Here is a 22,108-nt window from a genome sequence, read left to right as displayed (position 1 = left end):
ACCGGAATGGTAAGGTACGCGTCTTTGAGGTCCAGACGAGTGAACCAGTCGTCGTGTTGAAGTAAGTCCCGGAGAAGATGGATACCTTCCATTTTGAAATGTCGGTATACAACGTGAGGATTGAGCTCCCTGAGATTCCTGACCAGGAAGATATTGCTGTAGAAACCGGTGGAATCCGGAGCTGGTTGGATGGCACCCTTGGAGCGAAGTTCTCGTAGCTCCGCGTCTATGAGGCGTGCGTCTGCCCGTGTAGTCTGGATCGGACGTGGAGGGGCCAGCTGGAGCGGGGTCGAGTCGAACTCTATTCGATAGCCCTGCACCGTTTGGAGTATCCACATGTCTGAAGATAGTTCTGCCCAGTTCTGGAAAAAATGAGAAACGACCTGCGATATGACAGGAGGTTAGAGGCAGAGTATGACTTCGACTTACCGTTGGAGAATCTTGCCCGTGAGCGTCCTCGGCTGCCTCGGCCACGATCAGATCCCCTGAATTGGTGGAATCTATGCCGGGTAGATGAGTCTGGGTAGAACGGTTGAGTCCTTGTAGTACGGGGGCCGGATGGCCAAAAACGGCTGGCGGCACGGCCCCTCTGCCATCCAGCCCTTCCAAAAACACCACGGGTGTGGGAACCGCGGAAGACTTTCCGCATTGAAGTTTGTAAGGGACGTGAACATATTGACCCTTTTATTTAATTCCTTAAGGAAGGCCTCTCCAAACAATTTACCCTGTGCCAAGGGTCCTAATTCTTTATCCCCCAGTTCGACCAGTTTTTCGTCGATACGGTAAAGTGCTGCTCGGCGCCTCTCCGAAGAGAGGGCTATGTTGGTGTTCCCTAGGAAACAGAAACACCTCTGTGCCCATTCCCGGGTATCTCGTGCCCATTCACGCACCGTATCTGAGGTAAAAGTGTCTGCCATTTCATAGGCGTCATCCGCCATATCCATGATTCTAGCTAGTGGCCGAATGGCGTCTAGCAGTTTGTCCTGCGCTCCTTTAAAACCACGCTCTATGCCCTTGTGCGGGTCCCAACCCCCTCGGGATATGAACGTAGTCATGAGCGGGTCAAACTCGGGGGTGTGCGTCACTTTGTCTGGTAGGCTAGGCCGAGGGCATTCGGATCTCATCCGTTTCCTTACTTCTTTGTCCAGAGATTTCCTGAGCCAGAAGTGCATAAACCTTGCCAAATGCTCGGGTGGTGACCATTCTTCCGAACGGGGATGCCGGATATTTCTTGGGTCAAACATTTGGAGGCCCGAATGTCAAGGAAAATCTCTGTGCCCTCCTGTGGGTTATCCATGGATGTCGCCATGGAGTCCTGGGGCTCACCCAGACACTGTTCCCTTATGAAGTAAGGGTCAGAGTTGGCCGCGGAATCCCTGTCGGAGTCTTCCTGGTCGGAGACTGCCGCCTGCCATTCATCCAGCATAGCTAGTGCATGAGTGGGTTCTACGTCTTCCTCACCTGAGGAGAGTTGTGTGAGGTCGTGGGTAGCACGAACCGTGGCTTTTCTGCGCTTAGCAGGGGCTTTCCCTTTAGATTTGCGTGGCGCAGTGGCTTCGCCCTTCCAATGGCGTTTAGGCCGATGGGAGCGTTCTCTGGAGGAGTCGGAGTCTTCGGAGTCCGCTTTATAATGAACCCATTTAGAGATGGGCTTGGTGACTTCAGAGTCTGTTGGGAGCGACTTGTCAGCGGCCTGTTCCATAGCTGCAGCCACAGCTGCTGTTATCATGGCCTGGAGGTCTGAGGTTTGCGATTCTTCCATGATATGGAATGGGTATTCGGGGCTCACCCGATAAATTGTGTGAGGGCACTTAGGCACAATTAGTGGAGAGGCCTGGGGACCAGGGGTGGTATGGTATCAGGAATGAATAACCTGAGACTAGAGATCGGTAGGTCGTAGTAGGATGAAGAGGGCTGTTTAACTGGGGCTCACCCAGGAATCCTGCATGAACAGGTCCGTTTAGCAGCACAAAATGGGGGCTCACCCCGGCCAGAATGAGGTACAGACCAACTGGCTAAAGTGCAAGGCACTAACCTGACTTGGTCCCACTGAGTGAAAAAGGCAGGATACAAGAGGATTTCCAGTTGCTTGCAGTGGATTAGCTGGAGCAGAAAAACAGGCAGTGTCTATCTCTTTAAGATGGCCGCCGGACTGACAGCTGTTAGTATGGGGAGGATAGTACCTCCCCCAGTTTGGGCGGCAAAACTAGATGCTTGCCGTTCGTGTAATTAAACTGCCGAACTCGCGTATAGTAAAATGGTCGCGAACGCCTAAAAAAGGCGATCGCGTCAAACTGCCGAATGTGAAGTGTTCGGTAGAAAGAAAAAAAACGAATAGTCAATGTGCGGTTGCACAGAAAACGACTGCGGGCATTCGCGTCAAAATGGCGATCGTGCAAAACTACCGAATGAAAGGGTTCGGTAGAAAAAAAACTAAAATGGTTGTGCCCGAGCGCACAGATAAAAACGTTGACAGAAGACAAGGGTATGGAGAAAGTACAGACGGCGGGGAAGCCGTGAGAGACACCTGGGCAGCCAGAGGCAAGGTCCCAGGGTATACAGATAGGGTGAGAAAAATACTAGGGTAAGTATATAAAGACACAGTGATAGAACTAAATGTAGGATAGAGAATAAATATATACTGAATATTGAGAACTCAAAATTTGTACTTAGCTTGTGATGGAACAGCAAAGAAAGAGGAAATGATGTCATATGTCACACCTCTTATACCCTATACTACATTGTAATTGGTTCAAAGTTTTGTCACTCTTTTCTTTGCTGCTATGGAGATAGTAAAGAAAGATTATGCCAAAATACAAAGCCTCCTGTCATGTGATAAAATTGTATCTCAATCTCTAAATTGAACTTTAATCACATATAGGAGGCTCTTGCAGGGGCTAGCAAGCTATTAACATAGCAGGGGATAAGAAAATCTTAATTAAACAGAACTTGCAATTAAGAAAGCCTAAATAGGGCTCTCTTTACAGGAAGTGTTTATGGAAGGCTGTGCAAGTCACATGCAGGGAGGTATGACTAGGGTTCATAAACAAAGGGATTTAACTCCTAAATGGCAGAGGGTTGAGCAGTGAGGCTGCAGGGGCATGTTCCATACACCAAAACTGCTTCATTAAGCTAAAGTTGTTCTGGTGACTATAGTGTCCCTTTAAACTCAGTTTTTATTGGGGCAGGAGTTTCCGTACATACTATATCTGAAAATGGTTGGTAAGTAAGAGTTGTCTGTACAAGGGTTCTCCTGCTCTCTCCATCACTGGCTGCTGGGCTAAGCCTTCGTCTTACTGCAGAGGCAGAGAGAAAGGAAGCCAGGGGTGGTGGTGTTAGCTGCTGGAGCACCATCTTCAAAGTTTAATTGTTGTAAAAACAGTTAACTCACTTACAGTAAGATGACGCCTGGACTCTCTTTCCCTCATAATAAAATGAGCTTGAGTGCGTTCCTCACCATTTCCCTATCCACTTCTACATGATTTACCCTGGCAAGGAACACTTCCCAAGCAGGGTTTACTTCCCCCACAAGTCTGACACTTTGGTTTAATTGCCATTACACCTCTGTCAGAATGCAGTGACATCTCTATGTTTGTGGTGGTCAGGAGAACCATTCTGTAAATATTAAACTTTTTTTAAACTTTTTTTTTTTGTATCTTATTACAGGCAGAAGAGGAGCGAAACTATCATATTTTTTATCAGCTGTGTGCATCTTCTTCTTTACCTGAATTCAAGATGCTCCGATTAGGTCTGTGGCAAAATGTATTAAATGACCGTTATCTTTCAGTTGCATGCACTCCTGTCTGTCACACTATATTGTTATTGTTCACAGGCTGGGGCAGTCTGGGACGTACAGCTGTTCTGGTAACTGTAGAAAGGGGAAGTCAGCTTGTGGCTCCCTGCTCCCTGATGTAGTTATAGCAAGAGGAACCTCTTCTGCATTGACACTATTTGTGCAATGTTAGACGGTACACCAGTAATTCGCACATACTTCTTTATTGATAGATCTTTTAGATTTTATTCCAGATTTCACACATTGTAAATTTCAATCCAAATGCTAGGCCAGATAGTGACCATCGTTAAATCATGAAAAGTTCATACAGGAGGAAGTGTAACTATCGAACTAGACCAACCTGCTCAAGGTCAACATGGAATTATTGAAGCTCAGCTTCATCGTTAACAGTGGCAAATACCCTTTAACCATCAGTTTGTTTACCAGCTCAAGGTTTATCTATAGTAATCCTATTGGATTTAAAGATGTGTGCCTTTATTATAGAATATGTGAAGGTTGGTCACAGTTTTGCTGCCCAGACTGCTACTCACTGTCTCTGGAAAAAAATGCATAAACTCATATAGTTCCATAAACTTCAGTAAGCATTTTGCATTGTCTGTTGCTTAAAGTCCCTAGTTCAAAAGAAGCCTGGTGGAACTCAATGGACTTTTCTTATTGAACTTGGTGGGAACCCTTGCGACTTGGAAACATTTTAGATTCGGCACATAGTCCGTTGTGGTCTGCTTAACTTTCATTCGGTAACAACTCACCTCATTGAGCAAAGCTTGTTCTTGAAACATGGCGGACTTCACACAATTCAGGCTTGGTGTCTGTGCCATTATGTTTGATAAAAACTCTAATTGCAGGTGTTTAATTATACTACCTTAACGTCTCCATTGAGTTCTACAACCTCCCAAGGGCAATGTAACTTAGTGCAAGATCATTGTATCATATTGATTTTTATTTCTTGCAAATTGAACGTGATTGTACTTCTTGGAAGCAAATGAGCTTTTGTTCATCTCGCAAAAACTCAACTCATTTCAAGAAGATTAAATACACCAGTGTGCACTCTTGTGTTCAGTGGGATATTATTAGTTTCTGAATTTGTGTTTGTAAACCTGTGTTTGTGCTAGGCGGTTACAGGTGAATTATTTTTTGCTATTTTTGCTGTTTAAGCCATGTGTATAAATATCCAGCCTTGAAATCGACATCCTTGTGTGTTGCCCCCGTTATCTTTATATAATTGAGTTTATCTAGTATTTTCAGGAAAAGCATTGTAGATTCATTAGTTTCAAGCACTGTAAAATAACGTTAGGTAAAGCTGTAAGGAGACGAGTTTGTGCAGAGATAAATAGTCATTAAGCTATATGGAAAACAGTCCTAAATACGTATTTTGTTTATACTTTGTGACCGCCTTCATAAAAAGAAACAAGCTTCTTCTTAAACCATCATCCGTTCTGAATTGGAATTATTGTGATTTACAAAATGTCCTTGTTTTTACTTTGCCATGGGATCTGATAGCATAAATGGGTTTAGTATCAGAGAAAATCATTGCGGATTGGGGAGTTCAGTACGGTCACTGTTGGTAACAGATTTGGTTGATCCAAGAAAATGCTAGGTAGTTCCAAGTTAGCAAATGCGCAGATAAATACATTCACAAAGTGATGTGTTCAATTAGACCTAAATTAAAATATCTCTTTTTTCACTTAAGAAGAGTGGGAACTCTCCTTTGAATGAAAATCGAACAGTGTTACAATGTTAACTGTATACTTTTTTCCAAGCCAATTTTGGCACAATTATTGCAGCTTTTGTTTAGTAAACTCATCTCGACACCCTTGTTATTAAATAAAGCCTTGACGTTCACAGAACTTGGTAAAACATACAAACAAAACCATGTCCATTATTTTCATACTTTTTGCAGGAAATGCAAACACCTTCCATTATACAAAACAAGGACGCAGCCCCATAATAGATGGAGTGGACGATGCTAAGGAACTGAGGAACACAAGGCAAGCTTGCGATCTACTAGGTAATCATGCATAAATCCAAACTTTGTAAAGTGCATGCCTAATTATATTGTATGTAACATTGTTTATTAAAATCGGCTAATAACTGTGAAATAAACTCCTCTTATTAGGGTTTTCCATTAAAGTGAGAACTATCGGGAATTTAAAGTAAATTTTAAATTTAAGACCAAAATAGTTGAACTGTACTTACAGTTCGACTGCTTTGGCCTTAAAATTCAATTCTCATTTCTGACAATTTTCCAATTTTGTGCATCACTCTGTATACGGTTTGGTGGGATAGGGTTTAAAATCAAATTGAATTTATAAAATGTGCTCTGCCATCTAGATATAGCTAAGTATTTATATTGTGCTGGACAGATGGGCGACCCACATTTTAGGTAGTATAGTGAAGAAAAATACTACATGCTTCAGTCTGGGGACAGAAAGATCATAATCAGAATATTGTGCAGCCAATAGGAGATGGTTAAAGTTAGATTGAATACACATTATTCCACCACACTGGTTAAATCCTCTTTGTATTTTATCATGAAAGAGGTATATTGATCATTCATGGTTAGAAAGGAATGTTCATGTTACCGTTATTCAAATTCTGGGTAGTAAAGGTATTTTGTTAACAGATAAATGATTTTGTATCCCAGATGTAGTAAAACCTTTGAATTGTAAGTTGAAAGCCTTTCTAGCAGAAAAGGCACTGTAGGTTTGAACTAGTGTACAATGCTGATCCAGGAAATACTCTGCTGGCTTGAAGACCTGCAGTTTTAGAACTATCTATACATAGTTTAGCTGTATTCAGTGACCACAAAAAGACACATATTTGCCATTACAGGTACTTTATACAATTAGAAATTCATTTTGAAATCACATTTAATTCCTGAAAATTCACACTTTAGCGAGTAAGCGCTGAATAAATCATTACGATGTTAAAAATAATAGGCTGTATTAAAGGACAGGGATTCATATTTCCTATGGGTCAACTACTACCCTATAGCAGTCCTGGCTTGCCATGGCTCCTGGACTACATTTCCCAGAGTATAAAGCTGGCTGAGGATAATGGAAAATGTAGATCAGGAACATCTGACAAGGCTAGCCTGCTACCGGTACACCACAGGGTACTTATCCTCCGATAACTTATTATATACCTATTATACTCAGGTCTGTGGAATTATTATATGTTTAAAATCCGGCTTTTGTTTTTTTCTTCTACTTTAGGAATTGGAGATTTATATCAGATGGGGATGTTTAGAATTTTAGCTGCTATTCTACATTTGGGCAACGTGGAATTTAAGGCCCGCGATTCTGACAGTTGTATAGTCCCGGTGAGTACCTGAATATGAGAAGAATGTTTTCCAGAGCTGAACTTGCTGAAAGGTTTACTCCAAACACCATGACCACTTCAGTGATTTGAAGTATCCCAGTGTTTGGAGTCTGTATGTGCAGTGTTTCCGTTTTAAGCACTGCACATACAGAGATATAGTAATAATAGTGGCACATTGCTGGTGGAGGATGAGCAGGGCAGGTGTGTGTGTGTGTGTGTGTGTGTGTGTGTGAGTGTGTGTTTTTATATTTATTTATTATATATTTTATGTTTATTTAAATATGATTTAAAAAATAATTCAAAATTTTAATGCAAAGGATCAAATCGTTTGAAAAGCTTATCCATAGATAAATTGAGAAGTGTGAGAAATCTATCTATATACATTATTTGAATGCATTTCCAGAAATCCACTGCTTCTTATTTACCTTTGAAAGCATGTTTTAAACTTTGAAAATAATCTGTGTTTCTGTACACTGTTTAGAAGCTATGTAAGCCTCTTTTGTCAATTTGGATGCTACAGAGATCTTGAGATATATATCTGTTAAAGAAAGGTTATGGCATCTGTTTCAGCCTTGAAGTCAATACCTCTGATTTTCATTTGAAAAACAGATAATGGCATTTATATTTCCTTTTATTTTAATACAGCCAAAACACGTTCCTCTAGCTATATTCTGTGATCTCATGGGAGTGGAATATGAAGAGATGGCTCACTGGTTGTGCCATAGGAAGCTTGTTACAGCAGCTGAGACATATATCAAGCCCATAGCAAGGCTGCAAGCTGTGAACGCCCGAGATGCTTTGTCTAAGCACATCTATGCCTACTTGTTCAACTGGATTGTGTGTCATGTCAACAAAGCGCTTCTTTCGTCTGCCAAGCAGAACTCATTCATTGGTGTCTTGGATATTTATGGGTAAAAATGTATACTTTATTTTCTTCATTTTTTGTGTATAAATATAATTAGAAGATCTCCAGTGCATATATCACAATAATGCAGGTGGTAGAGAATATACTCGTCTAAACCTAAATCCTTCTAAAAAATGAAATAGAAAAATACAACTGGTTTAAAAATATATATATATATATATATATAACATTAAATATATGTATTTTATTTATATAAAGGTTTAATGTGATATATAATTTTTTTTCAACCAGTTTTCCATTTAATTTTTTTAGGAAGATTCGGGTTTAGATGAGTATAATATGTGTATTAAACCCCCGTTGTGTATTCTTTTGCAATGCACACATGAGTAAATAGCTCTTTTCAGTGCTCGGTGCTCATGTGATCTACACTGTGTAAGTAAGAAGAGCTAATGTGCATTCACAAATCCTGACATATCGCGCATGCGCAGGACATCTAAAAAATGCACTCTGGGAATTTCAAATGGTGCATAGTCTCAGCAGAGAAGGACATTAAAGATAAGATAAGGGCCCTACAGACAGAGTATAAGCCAGGAGATGCACTGAAAAGCGTGTGACTTATATGTGTTGAATGCAAATAAAAACTCAAAGTGGTTGTATTAAAGGGACACTGTAGGCAACCAGACCAATTCAGCTAATTGAAGTAGTCTGGGTGCTGTGACACTTTTTACACTTAGTGCTGCAATGTAAATCATACCGTCACTAGAGGGCTTCCAGAATCCAAGCGGACCTTTGGTCCGTTATCTGACACTGGATGTCCTCACGGACCTCCATCATCAGATTTTCCCCATAGGAAAGCATTTAATAATGCTTTCCTATGAGGAGGTCTAATGCGCGCGCAGCAGGTCTCCCCCACCGGCGGGGGGAGGAGCTTGGGCAGAGCCTGACCCAGCGCAGAGGGACCCTTAACCTGGTAAGCCCTGCGTGTGGGGGGCACTCCAGGAGCCTATAGTGCCAGGAAAACGGCTTGGTTTTCCTGGCACTATAGGATCCCTTTAAATGTTATCCTTTACTTTCAGTTGTAACAACATGTAATGACAAGTTTTTATTTTTGTTTTGTTTTTTAAAGAGCCTCTATGTGCAGCAAGACAGTAAATGACAGTAAATTAACACTGCAGTTTTGTTATGGACTGCAAAAAGAATTGCAAACTCAGCTACATGAGATGGAGTGGGGAATTCTTGTAATTCAGGAGTCAATTTTAATTTGTAGAAATTGGAATAGGTAAAACGCAATGCAGCAGTTCAGGTGCTGATTTACCCTCTTGAGTGCTTTGGAGGGAGCCGCGTGTCTTTTTGGTCCAGCAGCATCCCTCTGGCAAGAACTTGGATGAGTCATTTTATTATTCCTGTGAAGATGTCTGTTTAGATCTACTTTCAGGGCATTTTTCAGTGTTCTTTGTTTCCTTACAATAATGTAATTGTCATCCTGTCATTTTTTTTTAAAAAAAAAATAGATTTTCAACAGTGTTTGTATGTTTATAGGTTTGAGACATTCGATATCAATAGCTTTGAGCAATTTTGTATCAACTATGCTAACGAGAAGCTGCAACAACAGTTCAATCTGGTGAGTACCCGATAAAATCATCTCATGCTGACTACAATCACTCCTTTAAAGGAACACTAAGGATACAAACCTATATCCCTAATGCTTTAGTGTCCCTGTCCCTGTCCCAGTTTATATAGCCCCCTCCCCCCATGTGTTCCCTAAAAAGGAATTTAAATAAAGCTGTTTACTTACCCTTTTCCAGACCGAAACACTCATGGCGCTTCTTGCCTCTCTTCCTCCCGTGATGTCACAAATGAGGCGTGGCCTCTTCCACAATGGTCCAATCCAATGCTGTGCAATAGATCAATGCTTTCCTATGGGGGCTTACACACACATGGCTCTAGTGTTTATCGGGAAGACAGTCACTAGAGGTGGATTGAACCCGGCAAATTAAACCTTCAAGCTGCAGTGTTTTAAAGGACAGGGCCCCTGAGATGAAGTTGCTCACATGACTTTAGCAGTCCTTTATGGATTGGGCTTATAAAATTTAATTTGACTTCCTGTTGAGTTATAATTACATTTATAGAACGTGTTTAGCATAGTTTAAGAAATAGTGTTCCCTTCTCAGTAAAAGAAAATAACACTCCTTTTGTAATTTCAAACATTTTCACTTTGGGCAATATCGGAAAATTCTATGCAGCTTGTATTTTCTCTAACGTTTCCTTGTTAATTCTAGGCATATATCTGTTTGTTTATTTTTACATCCAGTGATCTTACAACCAGTCTTCATGAATCTGTATCAGTACAGGTTTTACCAGTATATCCATTGGAATAGAAAATGGAAATGCATAAATCCTGGACTGTTACTTGGCCATGAGGACTGGTTTGGGAATAACTGGTTTTGCATAAAATCATGGCGGTGGTGCAGCTGCGGCTATATGTCTATGTCTTTAATCACTAAATGTTGTGTTTGCTTTTTAAAACCCAGTTCTATTGAGAAACCTGCTATAGACTGATGAGCATTTCCTTCTATGAACTTTTACATTTTTTTAAAAAATGTTGTTCTCATGTAAAATATAACTTGTTAATGGGCGTGGATAACGTCTGTTAAAACATATAATCTATCTGTCGCATCTGCTGTTTGTTGCCAACTGGATCCTGATGATAGTATAGGATTGTTTTTCTCATACCTTGTTTCATTTTGTTTGTAATTACTTATTCTATACCGTCAGAGTTATCAAGGAACCTGAAACATTCTTCATTTGAGTATGTGAGAAATATAAAGATGTAGGTTTAGGAAAATCTTTCATTGTAATGCAGGGCTGGCCAAAGGGTACATTCCTAGCTGTTGAGGAACCAAAACCTTAATGATGCTTTGACCATTTAAGATAACTGGCTGATGAAGGTCTTTGTTTAATGTACAGCATCTATTGGATTGCTGTGAGTTTAGATATTTTGTGATCTATTTTTGCATGTTAGACTTATCATGGAGTCAAAATAGTTTTGTTTTTATTGACTGACTTCCAAAATTAGAAAGTGCAACCATACGGAATAGCTATTTTTACTTCACAAAATGATCTTACTGAAAAGTTATGGTTGTCAGGCAAAGAGGGGGTGTTTTAATAGACATTGTCACTAATGCAAATATTAACCTGGCAAATAGCAACATGATGTCCTTTATTTTTGTGAAGAGCAAAGCATGTTTCCAGAACCTGCATGGTAAACTAGAAGGACAGAAATATCAAAATAGAATTCAATAGATGAAAATTGCTAATAGTCGGTCGGACATGCTCTCAGATAGGTTAGAAAATATCATTCAAACAACGTCTGCACAGTCATAGCGGCCCAAAATCCCATGCTAATGGTAATTTAATGGTAATTTCCTGTTTAATCTTTTGGATGGGGATCACAAAAAAGTAAGTCCATTATATTGATAGCTCAGTGTCCCAAAATATGAGAAATTGTGTGAAGGATTTTAGAATCTCTTTTCCTTGGTTTGTGATATAAACACAGCTCGTGTTAACATTTTCAACCATGCGTTTCATGAAATAAATGGTGGTGTCTCTGCAGCATGTTTTTAAGCTGGAACAGGAGGAGTACATGAAAGAACAAATCCCATGGACTTTAATTGACTTTTATGACAACCAGCCTTGCATCAACCTTATTGAGGCCAAAATGGGCATCCTTGACTTGCTGGATGAGGAATGTAAGGTATGAGATCCAACTGACTCCATATGTAGATGTGTTGTGTATATGATCTATTATAAAAGAATCCCTACTTGTTCTACGTCATTGCTTTTAGTGGTGTTCTTATGATTATGGACCAGAGCTCAGTGAGCATTTTCATTCTCTTGATGTGCTTATAAACGATTTAGGTCTTGTAGTTTATCTACATTTATTACCCTACAATCACAGGATGGACTCTGATCCAACTCACCGGTTGTGGATGCCCCGGTACTATTGAAAAATGCCATATGATAGGCACCTGTTGATTTTCACAAAGAAAATTAACTTTGTTATTTATCCATCTTTATGAAGTAAAATTATTATACTATTTCAAAGACTAAATGTCTGTCTGCACAATTATTTTATTTTCAGATGCCCAAAGGCTCAGATAACACATGGGCCCAGAAGCTGTATAACACACACCTTAAGAAATCTGTTTTGTTTGAAAAACCACGTCTGTCCAATGTTGCATTCATCATCAAGCACTTTGCAGATAAGGTAATGCCTCTTCTTGTTCCACGGGCTGCTGTCTAGAATTGAATGACACAAACAGAATTGGAATAGCTTGCATCTAATGCTGTAAAATTATCCAATGCTCTTTGAAGGGGCTTCTTTGCTATCAGCCGTTCTCAATGTTAAAGTTGTACCTGTCAATCATGACTCTTGGCTTTGTCTGCCAGTGTCTGCTTTGGTTTGCAGGAAGTAATTCTAGTGTAAATGATAGGCCAATGGCATTCTCTTAGTTCTTGTGTAGTGTAGTCATGGTGATAAGTCAAAACCAATGACATTTAATTTTTTTTTTGTGTTTATCTTTAAATGGTATGAACAGACTAAATTTAGCTGGATTTTAAAGCACAAGGGAATCCTTGACAACATTTGAAGATAGAAGTATAACTAACCCTATTCAATATGAAGCCTTAATTTGCCTATAGTATGGGTGTTCAGTTAATATTGTTGACCCGTAGATACATTGATGGTTGGAGATCCTTCTAATAGGTTTGTCAGTGGCTTAAAAAAACAGAAAATTCTAATACTGAATTGGAATACATATGTATTTTTTTCTATAATAAGCCGCTTAAATGTGTTATTTATTTTGTTTGCATGTGAAGGTCGATATAAATAGTGCATGCACGTGCTGTGATTGATTTTTCCAGGTAGAATATCAATGTGAAGGCTTCTTGGAAAAGAACAAAGATACGGTGTTTGAAGAACAAGTTAAAGTACTGAAATCAAGTAAGGTTAGTGTTGCACAATGATTCTTATAGGCACGATGCAGGGGCTTTAAATTGAATATCCTGGCACAAATCTATACCATGTATCTGAAGACCATTCAAGTCACTGTCCAGATGTTTTGCATGATTCTGATGTGTATACATTTTTCAAAAATTCTATCAGGCTGTTGTAGCACATAAACAGAAGGTGCGTCAAATCTACATGCTAATGATGCGCAATGCAGGAGGGAGCGCAGTGGCTTTAAAAAACAACAACAAAAAAAATAAAAGTATTATGTTTTTGTGAATATTGGAAGTTTATAAGAGGTTGGATTTTATTCCTTACTGTAGTTGTGTTATATTGTATTCCTGAAAGTGTTACCACCCTAGTGTTAAAATACAGTACATCCGTTGGGAAGGATTTTATTTTCTGGGGGTAATCACTGACTTTTGGTGGTCTTTAAAAAGCACTTTTTAGTGGACCTTTAATGGACCTGTCGTACATCAATGTGTAATATTTTTATATAAGCGTCTTTTCCTAAAAATCTGTTTCCTATTGGATTACCCCATAAATACCATATGATCATTTACATACCAATACACTCCAGCATTGCTTCTAAGAAAGCTAGGTCTATGTTATGGCTCGTGCAATACCTTAGACTCGAGGATAAGCCACATCCCATCCTTTTTAGTGGTTTCCCTGGAGTTGCTTTTTGCTGCAATAACTAAACAAGGTACAAACAAACAAAATGTACCAACATATACATTACAAAATAAAGAATCCTAGTTTGTAATATCCTTATAGGGGAAGAAATACAGAGAGAAAAACCGTATCTACATTCGTAATAATTTTGTAGAGATTAGCACTTCAAGTGACGTAACAATATTTCCTTTTATAATAAAAAAAAGTAATTGATTTAAGAAATTAGGATATTGTTTATTATGGTAGAGAGACCAGCTCTTGACTGACTGGTTTAGTAGTATTTTCTAGCCAGCTTCCTACCAGGATGTGGGCTACATCCTAAATAGGCCCATTTGCCATTAATTGGTTGCTCTTTGCCTTTATCACCGTCTGCGCTTGGAAGACTGATATCTGTAATTGGCGAAATATGTGGTTGGGATATTTCTATTAGATAGAGGAAATACTTTTAAGTATCCTGGTATATAAACGTTTATAAAAGTGATTTTTGTGCTTAGCAGTTTACTGTTACATGACTTAAAACCATCAGCTAATGCCTCAGTATAATTATAATAATAACTAAAAAAAAAAAAAAAAAAAAAACTGCATTAATGGCATTGCATGGAAAAAAAAAAGTTTCATTAGTTTAGTTGTTGTGCGCACTTATGTATCACTTCTTTACAACTTGATCTCAAAAATATTTTATTCATGTGAATGTAAAGAAAAATCATACCGGTGCTGTAGTAGGATTCCCCGATTTTAAATGAATACTCTGATTTATGAGAGCAAGTTGAAAAGCGGTGCATTGTGCACACGTCTATCGTATTGATTGAAGTTCACAGTGTCACCGTGTTCTTGAAAACGTATTTATCATGTTCTATAGCGTGTGTTAAGGTAGTTGACTATATGTTTGGTAACGAGTGCAGTTAGATGACATCATCCATATTTCATGGCTCAGACTGCTATTAACTAATTGAAGAGAAGCTTTTTATAAGCTAACGTAATACTGTGTAAAGTGACTTCTCGCTTCTGTTTCCTCTTTCTCTTGTATATGTTCTATATTGTCTATTCAGCACAAGGTAAACGTAATGCAAACACTGCAGGCACTGGGTGCTTTATGGATAACTGCATGGGAAGGTCTATAACTAATGGCATGACTGCTTTAGGATGTCTAATATTGCAATGGCATTAATAAATATATATTCATTTATTATCAAGCCATTTAAATAATAACAAAAGCAAACACCGCTTTACTGGCTTTTTTTTTAGCTTTCCCTTGATTTAAGTTTTGGTTTTCCAATGCCGAGCGTGTTCCTTTATGCTATTCTTTGGATCTTTTATTTAGTAGCAAACTACTAACTATATTCTGCCTAACCTGTCGGCACTTTCAAGATATATCTTTAACATGCACTGTATGACTTGGTTATCGATTACGGGCATAGGTTGTTAGAATCCTCGAAAACTGCCAACTTGGTACCCGATGACATGCCTTCATTGTTAAAATCCATTGTTATTAGCATGGCTAACCCTCTGCAGCTTTCCAGCTCCAGTCAAATCTTTACTCGTAGCGTTCCACGTTCAGCCAAGACAAGCACATTGAGTTAGAAAGAAAAAAAATACATTGTTGGGGGCAGTGAACATGTGTGATATTATCAGACATATGTGTTTATCTCTCATGTCAACAGAAACCCAAATCATTTTACAATTTTCCTTCTACTGGTAAAGCATTGTGTTAGTATTTAAAGGGACACTACAGGCATCAAAACAACTTTTGCATAATGAATCACTTTTAGTATATGTATAATTTCCCTCCAGTCTTACTGCTCAATTCTCTGCCATTTAGGAGTTAAATCACTTTTGTTTCTGTTTTTAAAGCCCTAGCCACACCTCCCCTTGCTGTGACTGACACAGACTGCATGAAAACAAAATAGTTTAATTTTCAATCAGATGTTAACTTACTTTTGATGTTTTTATCTCCTATTTTGTAAATTGAACATTAATCACACACAGAAGTCTCCTGAAGAGTCCAGAAGGCTTTTAACAGAGCAGGGGATAAGAAATTCTAGATTAAACAGACTGTGCAATAAAGAAACCTAGAATATCTTCCTTTTCAGGAAGTGTGTAGGAATGCTGCACAAGTCACATGCAGGGAGGTGTGACTAGGGCTGTATAAACAAAGTGATTTAACAGCAGAGCAAATAAGCAATAGTACTCCAGGGTAATGATCTATAGACCAACACTGCTTCATTACGCTAAAGTTGTTATGGTGCCTATAGCATCCCTTCAATGTAGATACTTTTCATTGGTTAAAGTACATTGATTTACTAAAATAAAATACAGTCAACTTGTGTGCAATCTCTTTTTTTTAGGCAGGTTTGACATTGCTTCAGAGCTGTATGTGAACTATGAACGTGTGAAGATTGATAGATCACCTTGTCACAGATTGATAGATTGGAATTCCTCACAGAATATATTATTTCCGAGCTCAACACAGTGCAGAGCCAGTTATTTCAGTACTCTATTATTTCAACAGAGCCATAGGTCAATCTTCCACCCCCATGATATTGGAGTCCTAAATCTAATTTGGGCATTATATTGGGGGGTTTAAAGCAATGTCACTCTGTAGCATTTCATTTCAGTAGAAGTCACATAGTATTTCATGATTTGGCGATTAGCATCTAGGAATCTCCAGTGATCACAGCAGTTGGCTAAAACATGAAATAATGTAGCTGAAGATCAACATTAAATACATTTTAGACATAGTTTTTATATTAAAAGCATTTTTAAGTTGGCATTATTTCTTAAGTCCTGTGTAGTATTTGTCCGGGGAGATACGTTGAGAGGTTAGTGGTGAGTTTCCTGATGTGCTACTGATAATATTTATTGCACAAGTTTGTTGGCTTGTCATTAATTTAGCTAAGACATCCTGATTGAATATGAAACATACCTATTGACAGACCAGCGTATTGTCTTCAACCATTGTCTTCAGATAGGCTGTGTAAACATTTATTGGTTGTAATTATTTTGTCATTTTTAGTGAATTTGAAAGGAAATAAACATAAGTAAAACAAACACAAAATATATCAGGCCCCAATTGGTTCAGGATTTAGAGACTTCCAAATTCTGTTTCAAAGGAGATACTGAAAACTAGTGATATTGGTGGGAACCTTTGCTCTAGACCATTATAGCTAAATATCATGGAAACCATGGCCTATTGGGAAATATAGTTGGTAACATTGTGAAGAGGACCATCACTCAGCCTTGCTGACTGAGCACAGTGATTTATATTTTACTTTGTATATCCTACTTCTGTTAAAATGTATATCTATGCATTAGTTTAAGATACTTACCGAGCTTTTTGAAGAAGAGGAGAAGATCCTGAGTCCTACCTCTGCAACTCCCTCAGGACGTGTCCTGCTATCACGCACTGGTCTGCGTGCAGCTAAACCCAAACCAGACCAAACGAGCAAAGAACATAAAAAAACTGTAGGACATCAGGTAAGCTGGAACTTTTTTTTTTTGTTAATAAAATTTTTTATTTGAGTCCTGGGTGAAAAAATAACAAAGACAAAATAGTAGAGAAAAATGTGCAGGTTCCCGTAAGTAAGTTTCACATTTTGTGAAGCCACGTAGGACTATACACAGGTGTACAGAAATAAGGCCCGGTCACGCAGGTCCGACAAACCATCAAAAGCAATTAAAACAATATATTTATTTATTTATAAAATATTTTACCAGGATGGATACATTGAGATTTCTCTCATTTTCAAGTATGTCCTGGGTTCACAAAACGTTGCATTGTTACAATATTACAAAAATACAATATACAAACTGTAAATATATATATATAATACATATCGACACATATATAAATTTAATACATAACAGGTAATAAATATATTAAACCATGACAGGTGCATTCTGTATTGAGGTACGTTGCCATAGATCTCTTAAAAGATATTAGATTGAATGAAGATTTGACTGTATCCCTGAGGTTATTCCATAATTGCGATGCTCTGTAGGAAAATGAGGATCGAGACACTTTATTTTTGTATTGCGCTATGCTAAATATCGTGCTAGTACGGGATCGGAGGTTATAGGAGGTGGGAACAGCCGGGGAGAGCATTCTGCTCAGGTAGGGTGGGATCTTCCCAGAAATGCTCGTATGCACAAGGCTGGAAAGATATAAGCATAAACGATCCCATTGAACAGTGTGTTCAAGTACAAGTTTCAGAGGTCATAAACAAAAAGAGACTAACTAAAATTAGCGATCATCAAAAAGTCATCTTACATATATCTCCTTTTGTATTTTTTCTAAAGAAGCTCATGTTAGTAGTGTGACCCAGTGTAATAAAATAACTGTTACCCCCAGGGAGATTAAATGAGACAGAGCGATAGCCAATGTGAGGTAGTGGAAATCCATATCTCATAAAAGTTAGGGATGTACTCCCAACCGGTCACGCGAGACCGAACATCCCTCTGAACAACCTCCCGCCTCTTCCCTGGATGTCCTTTCAGTTGCCTGTATGGTAACATTCTTTAAAAATCTGCTTGATAGGCAACCATCAACCAATGCGTCCCTATGTCTACATAGACTTCGGTATGTCCCCGAGCTGAAAATATATGTTAATACCATTTTTACATGGTCATAACAAATCCTTTGTAAAATATAAATCAAAATGCAAATTAGTAGTGTGTGAATTGCTTCATTAAGAGCACACATACTAATTGAAAAGCAATTTGAGCCAAGATTCTAAAAGTGGATCCTACTGACTGATTAATATTGGGACACTTTTTATTATACATAGGACTTAAAACTACTAAAGTAATGTAAACATGTTCGTAATGCTTGTAGTCTGATGTGTTAACTCATGTTGATTTTCTTGTTCTTTTTTTATTTCTTATAAAATACATTTAAGAACAATCCATATAGCTGACTTGTTTTTCTTTTTCTCCTGCTTGCATTATGCAGTTTAGGAACTCATTACAACTTCTTATGGAGACGCTAAATGCAACAACCCCACACTACGTGCGTTGTATTAAACCGAATGACTTCAAGTATCCATTCACGTAAGTCCATGAGAATGTATTCCTTGATTTTTTTGAGGTGTGAAAACATAGAGGACTCATTTTCACTTTAACAAGAGCTTCCATTGTTTTATGGAGCCACCTGCTCTGGCTGATTATTCTGCTTCTAGAAAATAGCAGAACTCATCAGCCCCTTTAACCAAAATTTACAACAGGGCTATACTTCCAGAAATGGATTCATATCTAATGAAAATACAGTTGATTCTCTACCCTGTAAATAAAAAAGTTGTTATATGTACAAGAGGTGGATCATGTACTAAGTGCTGGTCAAACTGAACCTTTCTAATTCTTAGTCATGTCAATTTGCTTTGATCAGGGCTGTTAAAATACAATTGTAGTCAAAATTATTTAACCCCCATTGAAAATCAGGTTTATTGTCAGACTTTCTCCTGTTTGCAATGCACAAATCAAACAAAAGCAATTAAAATTGCTCAACACAACGGATGCTTCAGGTGGTTTCTCCAAACTCAATTGAAAATGCAACTTATAATGACTTCTCCAGTCTCAAAATTATTTTGAATAATTTTGATTACAACTGTAACTGGCTTTATGCAGTCAAATGTGTTTTTAAAAAACAAAAACAAAAAAAAAAAACATGTCACATGTGCAGTACAAACTTAAAGCGGCACTTTCATGGCCGCATCCGATTTTTTTTTTTAACTCCCCCTCCTGACTCCACTACATCTAATTGCTCCCCAAGTCACCCCCAAATACCCCAAATACCCCCATATTACCTATTTTCATCTTTATTTTATGCCCGGACCTAGGTCCTGGGCGTCGCTATCTTTGTGTGGGCAAATGAAGTCCCTGTGGGACACGTCATCTGCCCACACTAGATAGAGCTATGAAATTCCCGCGCATGCCCAGTTAAACACTTGGGCATTCGCTATTGTCCAAAGTTCGGACGGGAATTTCGTCCAATCATTCAGAAAGTTTAATGAATGAATAAAACTTTTAGACGAACAAACAAACACTAAATATCTGTGTTCATTTGTTCGTTCGTTTAGTTTATTACAAGGAGGGAGCTACCAGCTACCATATGTAAAAATAGAAGCGGCAGGGAGCAATGCTCCCCGCCACTTCCTAAACCCCCACATGTCCTCCCTCACACTATGGGGGTCAATCTGATATATATCATATATTAACATAAGGGAGATTGAGATCTCCCGAATGTCCCTACTCGCTATGTTGCTAGTAGGGGCATGTCTACTAAACAGTGCTGCTCACTGTTGTAAAAATAATTTTGAAAAAGCCCTCCCCCCCCTTGTAATAAATAACCCCATGGTGGGGCATCTATTAACTAACCCCCACCCCTGCCCCGCGAGTGGGGGCTAATGAACTTAAAAAGGGACTTAGGGTCCCCCCCGGCCCCCACCCATGAGCGGCAGGTGGGGCCCTAAATGACAATGAGGGGAGACCTATTGCCCCCTGGGCACCTGTGCCCCCATCCATGCTATTTAATTAAACGAGGGACATAGGTCCTCCCTGACACCCACCCCTGAGCGGTGGGTGGGGGCCCTAAATGACAATAGGGGGGGGGGGGGCTATTGTCCCCCCACCCCATTAATGGCGGATGGGGGCCCTAAAAGACAATGGGGTGGACTTGTTGTTTAATGGGGGGAGACCTATTGTCCCCCCTCAGCCCCCACCCATGAGCGGCGGGTAGGGGCCCTAATAGATAATTGTTCCCTACCCCCATGGCTCCCGTCAATGAGCAGGGGGTGGGGCCCCTGAATGACAAAAGGGGGAGACCTATTGTCCCCCACGGCACCCACCCATGAGCGGTGGGTGTGGGCCCTAAAAGACAATGGGGGTCTCCGCAGGACGGTGAAAGGCTCATAAAGCCTTCCCACACCCTGCAATTTGACCTGTAAGGCTCACTATTTACCTATCAGAGCACTTTTATTGGTTGGCTAAAACCAACCAATCAGAGTGCTCTGAGTCAAATTGCATGGCGTGTGAAGGCTTTATAAGATGGATTATTTTTTCTGCGATTTTATTTATTTATTTATTTTGTGCTCTGGTCTTTTTTTTATTTTACAAGTTCAAGGTCTTTATGGATTTTAATTTGGCCTTTTTGGGGCTGAAAAACGAAGGTTTTAGAAAAAAGAAGACCTCAAACGTTTAGGTGGTAGGTAGAGCTTTAGTTTATTTTTTTTTGGGTGGGGGTGGCTAGGGGGGATATTTTTTCATTTAGCCCCAACCATCGCCCATGGTTGGCGGCCTGGGGGGGAACAATAGGGTCCCTCCCGATTGTCTTCTGGGGCTCCCACCCGTCACTCATGGATGGGGGAAGGGCAATAGGTCCCCCCTTATTGTCATTTAGGGCCCCCACCCGCCGCTCATGGGTGTGAGCCTGGGTGGAGGACAATAGGTGTCCCCCTCTATTGTTTGTTAGGGCCTCACCTGCCATTCATGGGTGGGGGCTGGGGGGCATAAACAACAAGTCCACCCCATTGTCTTTTAGGAACCCCATCCCCTGTTAATGGGTGGGGGCTGTGGGGAACAATATGTTTCCCGTGTAATTTTGTAATTTAGGACCCCCACCCTCACCATCACCCCCCCTCCCTCTCACCATCACCCCCCCCCCCCCATACACACAACACACTTCAAGCAGCTACCCCATACACATAGGGTCCCAGACAAAAACGCAAACATGCTCACAGAGACATGCATTCTCACACACACGGATACTCTCTGTCAGACACACTCTCAGGGACATACACAGGTAAACTGTGCATCAATGTGTATATGTGACACTTCTTTGTTAGTGGGGCCTCATGTTTGAGTTTTGCCTAAGGCCTCATAAAGTCTAGAGCCGCCTCTGGTAAAACATTCTCGTACTACATATCCCTGGCCCATAAAATTATTATTATTTTTTTTGTTTTGTTTTGTTTTTTTTGTAGGATGGCTGGTAGAAATGGAAACCTTTTTTTGAATTCATACAGAGTATTTCTTTTCAGTGGCTGAGATATAATTACTGTCAAAAATAACTTGAGGTAGCTGAAAGCAAATGGATGTTAAGCCTCTCTTTGGTTTCACATTTCTGAGATGGTTTCACATGGATAGAGGTCAGAACTGCCCTGGGATATGGATGATCAGCTGCTAAACTCTATTAAATAATAACTTTAGTTCAGGAAAAGGGCAGCTCCAACTCACAAGACCTTAGATAACTGGATATAAAAATTGATCTGTAAACAGATACAATTTAGGAGGGCTGACCTATTTCTGCTGCCAGTTAGTTTCTAGGGACATCAGGCAGATCATCTGACGGAATAGTGCACTTGAGTGTTCTATATTCTATTTGCTTTCAAAGCACAGTATGCATTGCTAGTGTGGAAATGCACTCACAGTTTCTCTTTGAATATTATATAGTAAACAG

General features: G+C 39.5%; 1 protein-coding gene across 5 annotated transcripts in view; it reads left to right on the top strand.

The window, feature by feature from the left end:
• The window catches only part of MYO5A (myosin VA), a 146,753-nt gene that overhangs the window by 85,290 nt on the left and 39,355 nt on the right, over positions 1-22,108 (top strand). For all 5 annotated transcript variants that reach the window (XM_063449060.1, XM_063449058.1, XM_063449062.1 and 2 more), the window contains exons 7-16: positions 3,667-3,748; positions 5,694-5,801; positions 7,009-7,115; positions 7,760-8,025; positions 9,519-9,600; positions 11,593-11,733; positions 12,121-12,246; positions 12,903-12,986; positions 16,975-17,136; positions 18,611-18,708. In XM_063449060.1, the coding sequence (XP_063305130.1) occupies positions 3,667-3,748; positions 5,694-5,801; positions 7,009-7,115; positions 7,760-8,025; positions 9,519-9,600; positions 11,593-11,733; positions 12,121-12,246; positions 12,903-12,986; positions 16,975-17,136; positions 18,611-18,708 (1,256 nt within the window). The remainder of the gene's footprint in view (positions 1-3,666; positions 3,749-5,693; positions 5,802-7,008; positions 7,116-7,759; positions 8,026-9,518; positions 9,601-11,592; positions 11,734-12,120; positions 12,247-12,902; positions 12,987-16,974; positions 17,137-18,610; positions 18,709-22,108) is intronic.

Source organism: Pelobates fuscus, chromosome 3 (assembly GCF_036172605.1).
Source record: "Pelobates fuscus isolate aPelFus1 chromosome 3, aPelFus1.pri, whole genome shotgun sequence".
Taxonomy (NCBI): domain Eukaryota; kingdom Metazoa; phylum Chordata; class Amphibia; order Anura; family Pelobatidae; genus Pelobates; species Pelobates fuscus.
Note: the sequence above shows the minus strand (reverse complement) of the source record. Positions and strands in the feature narration are given on the sequence as shown.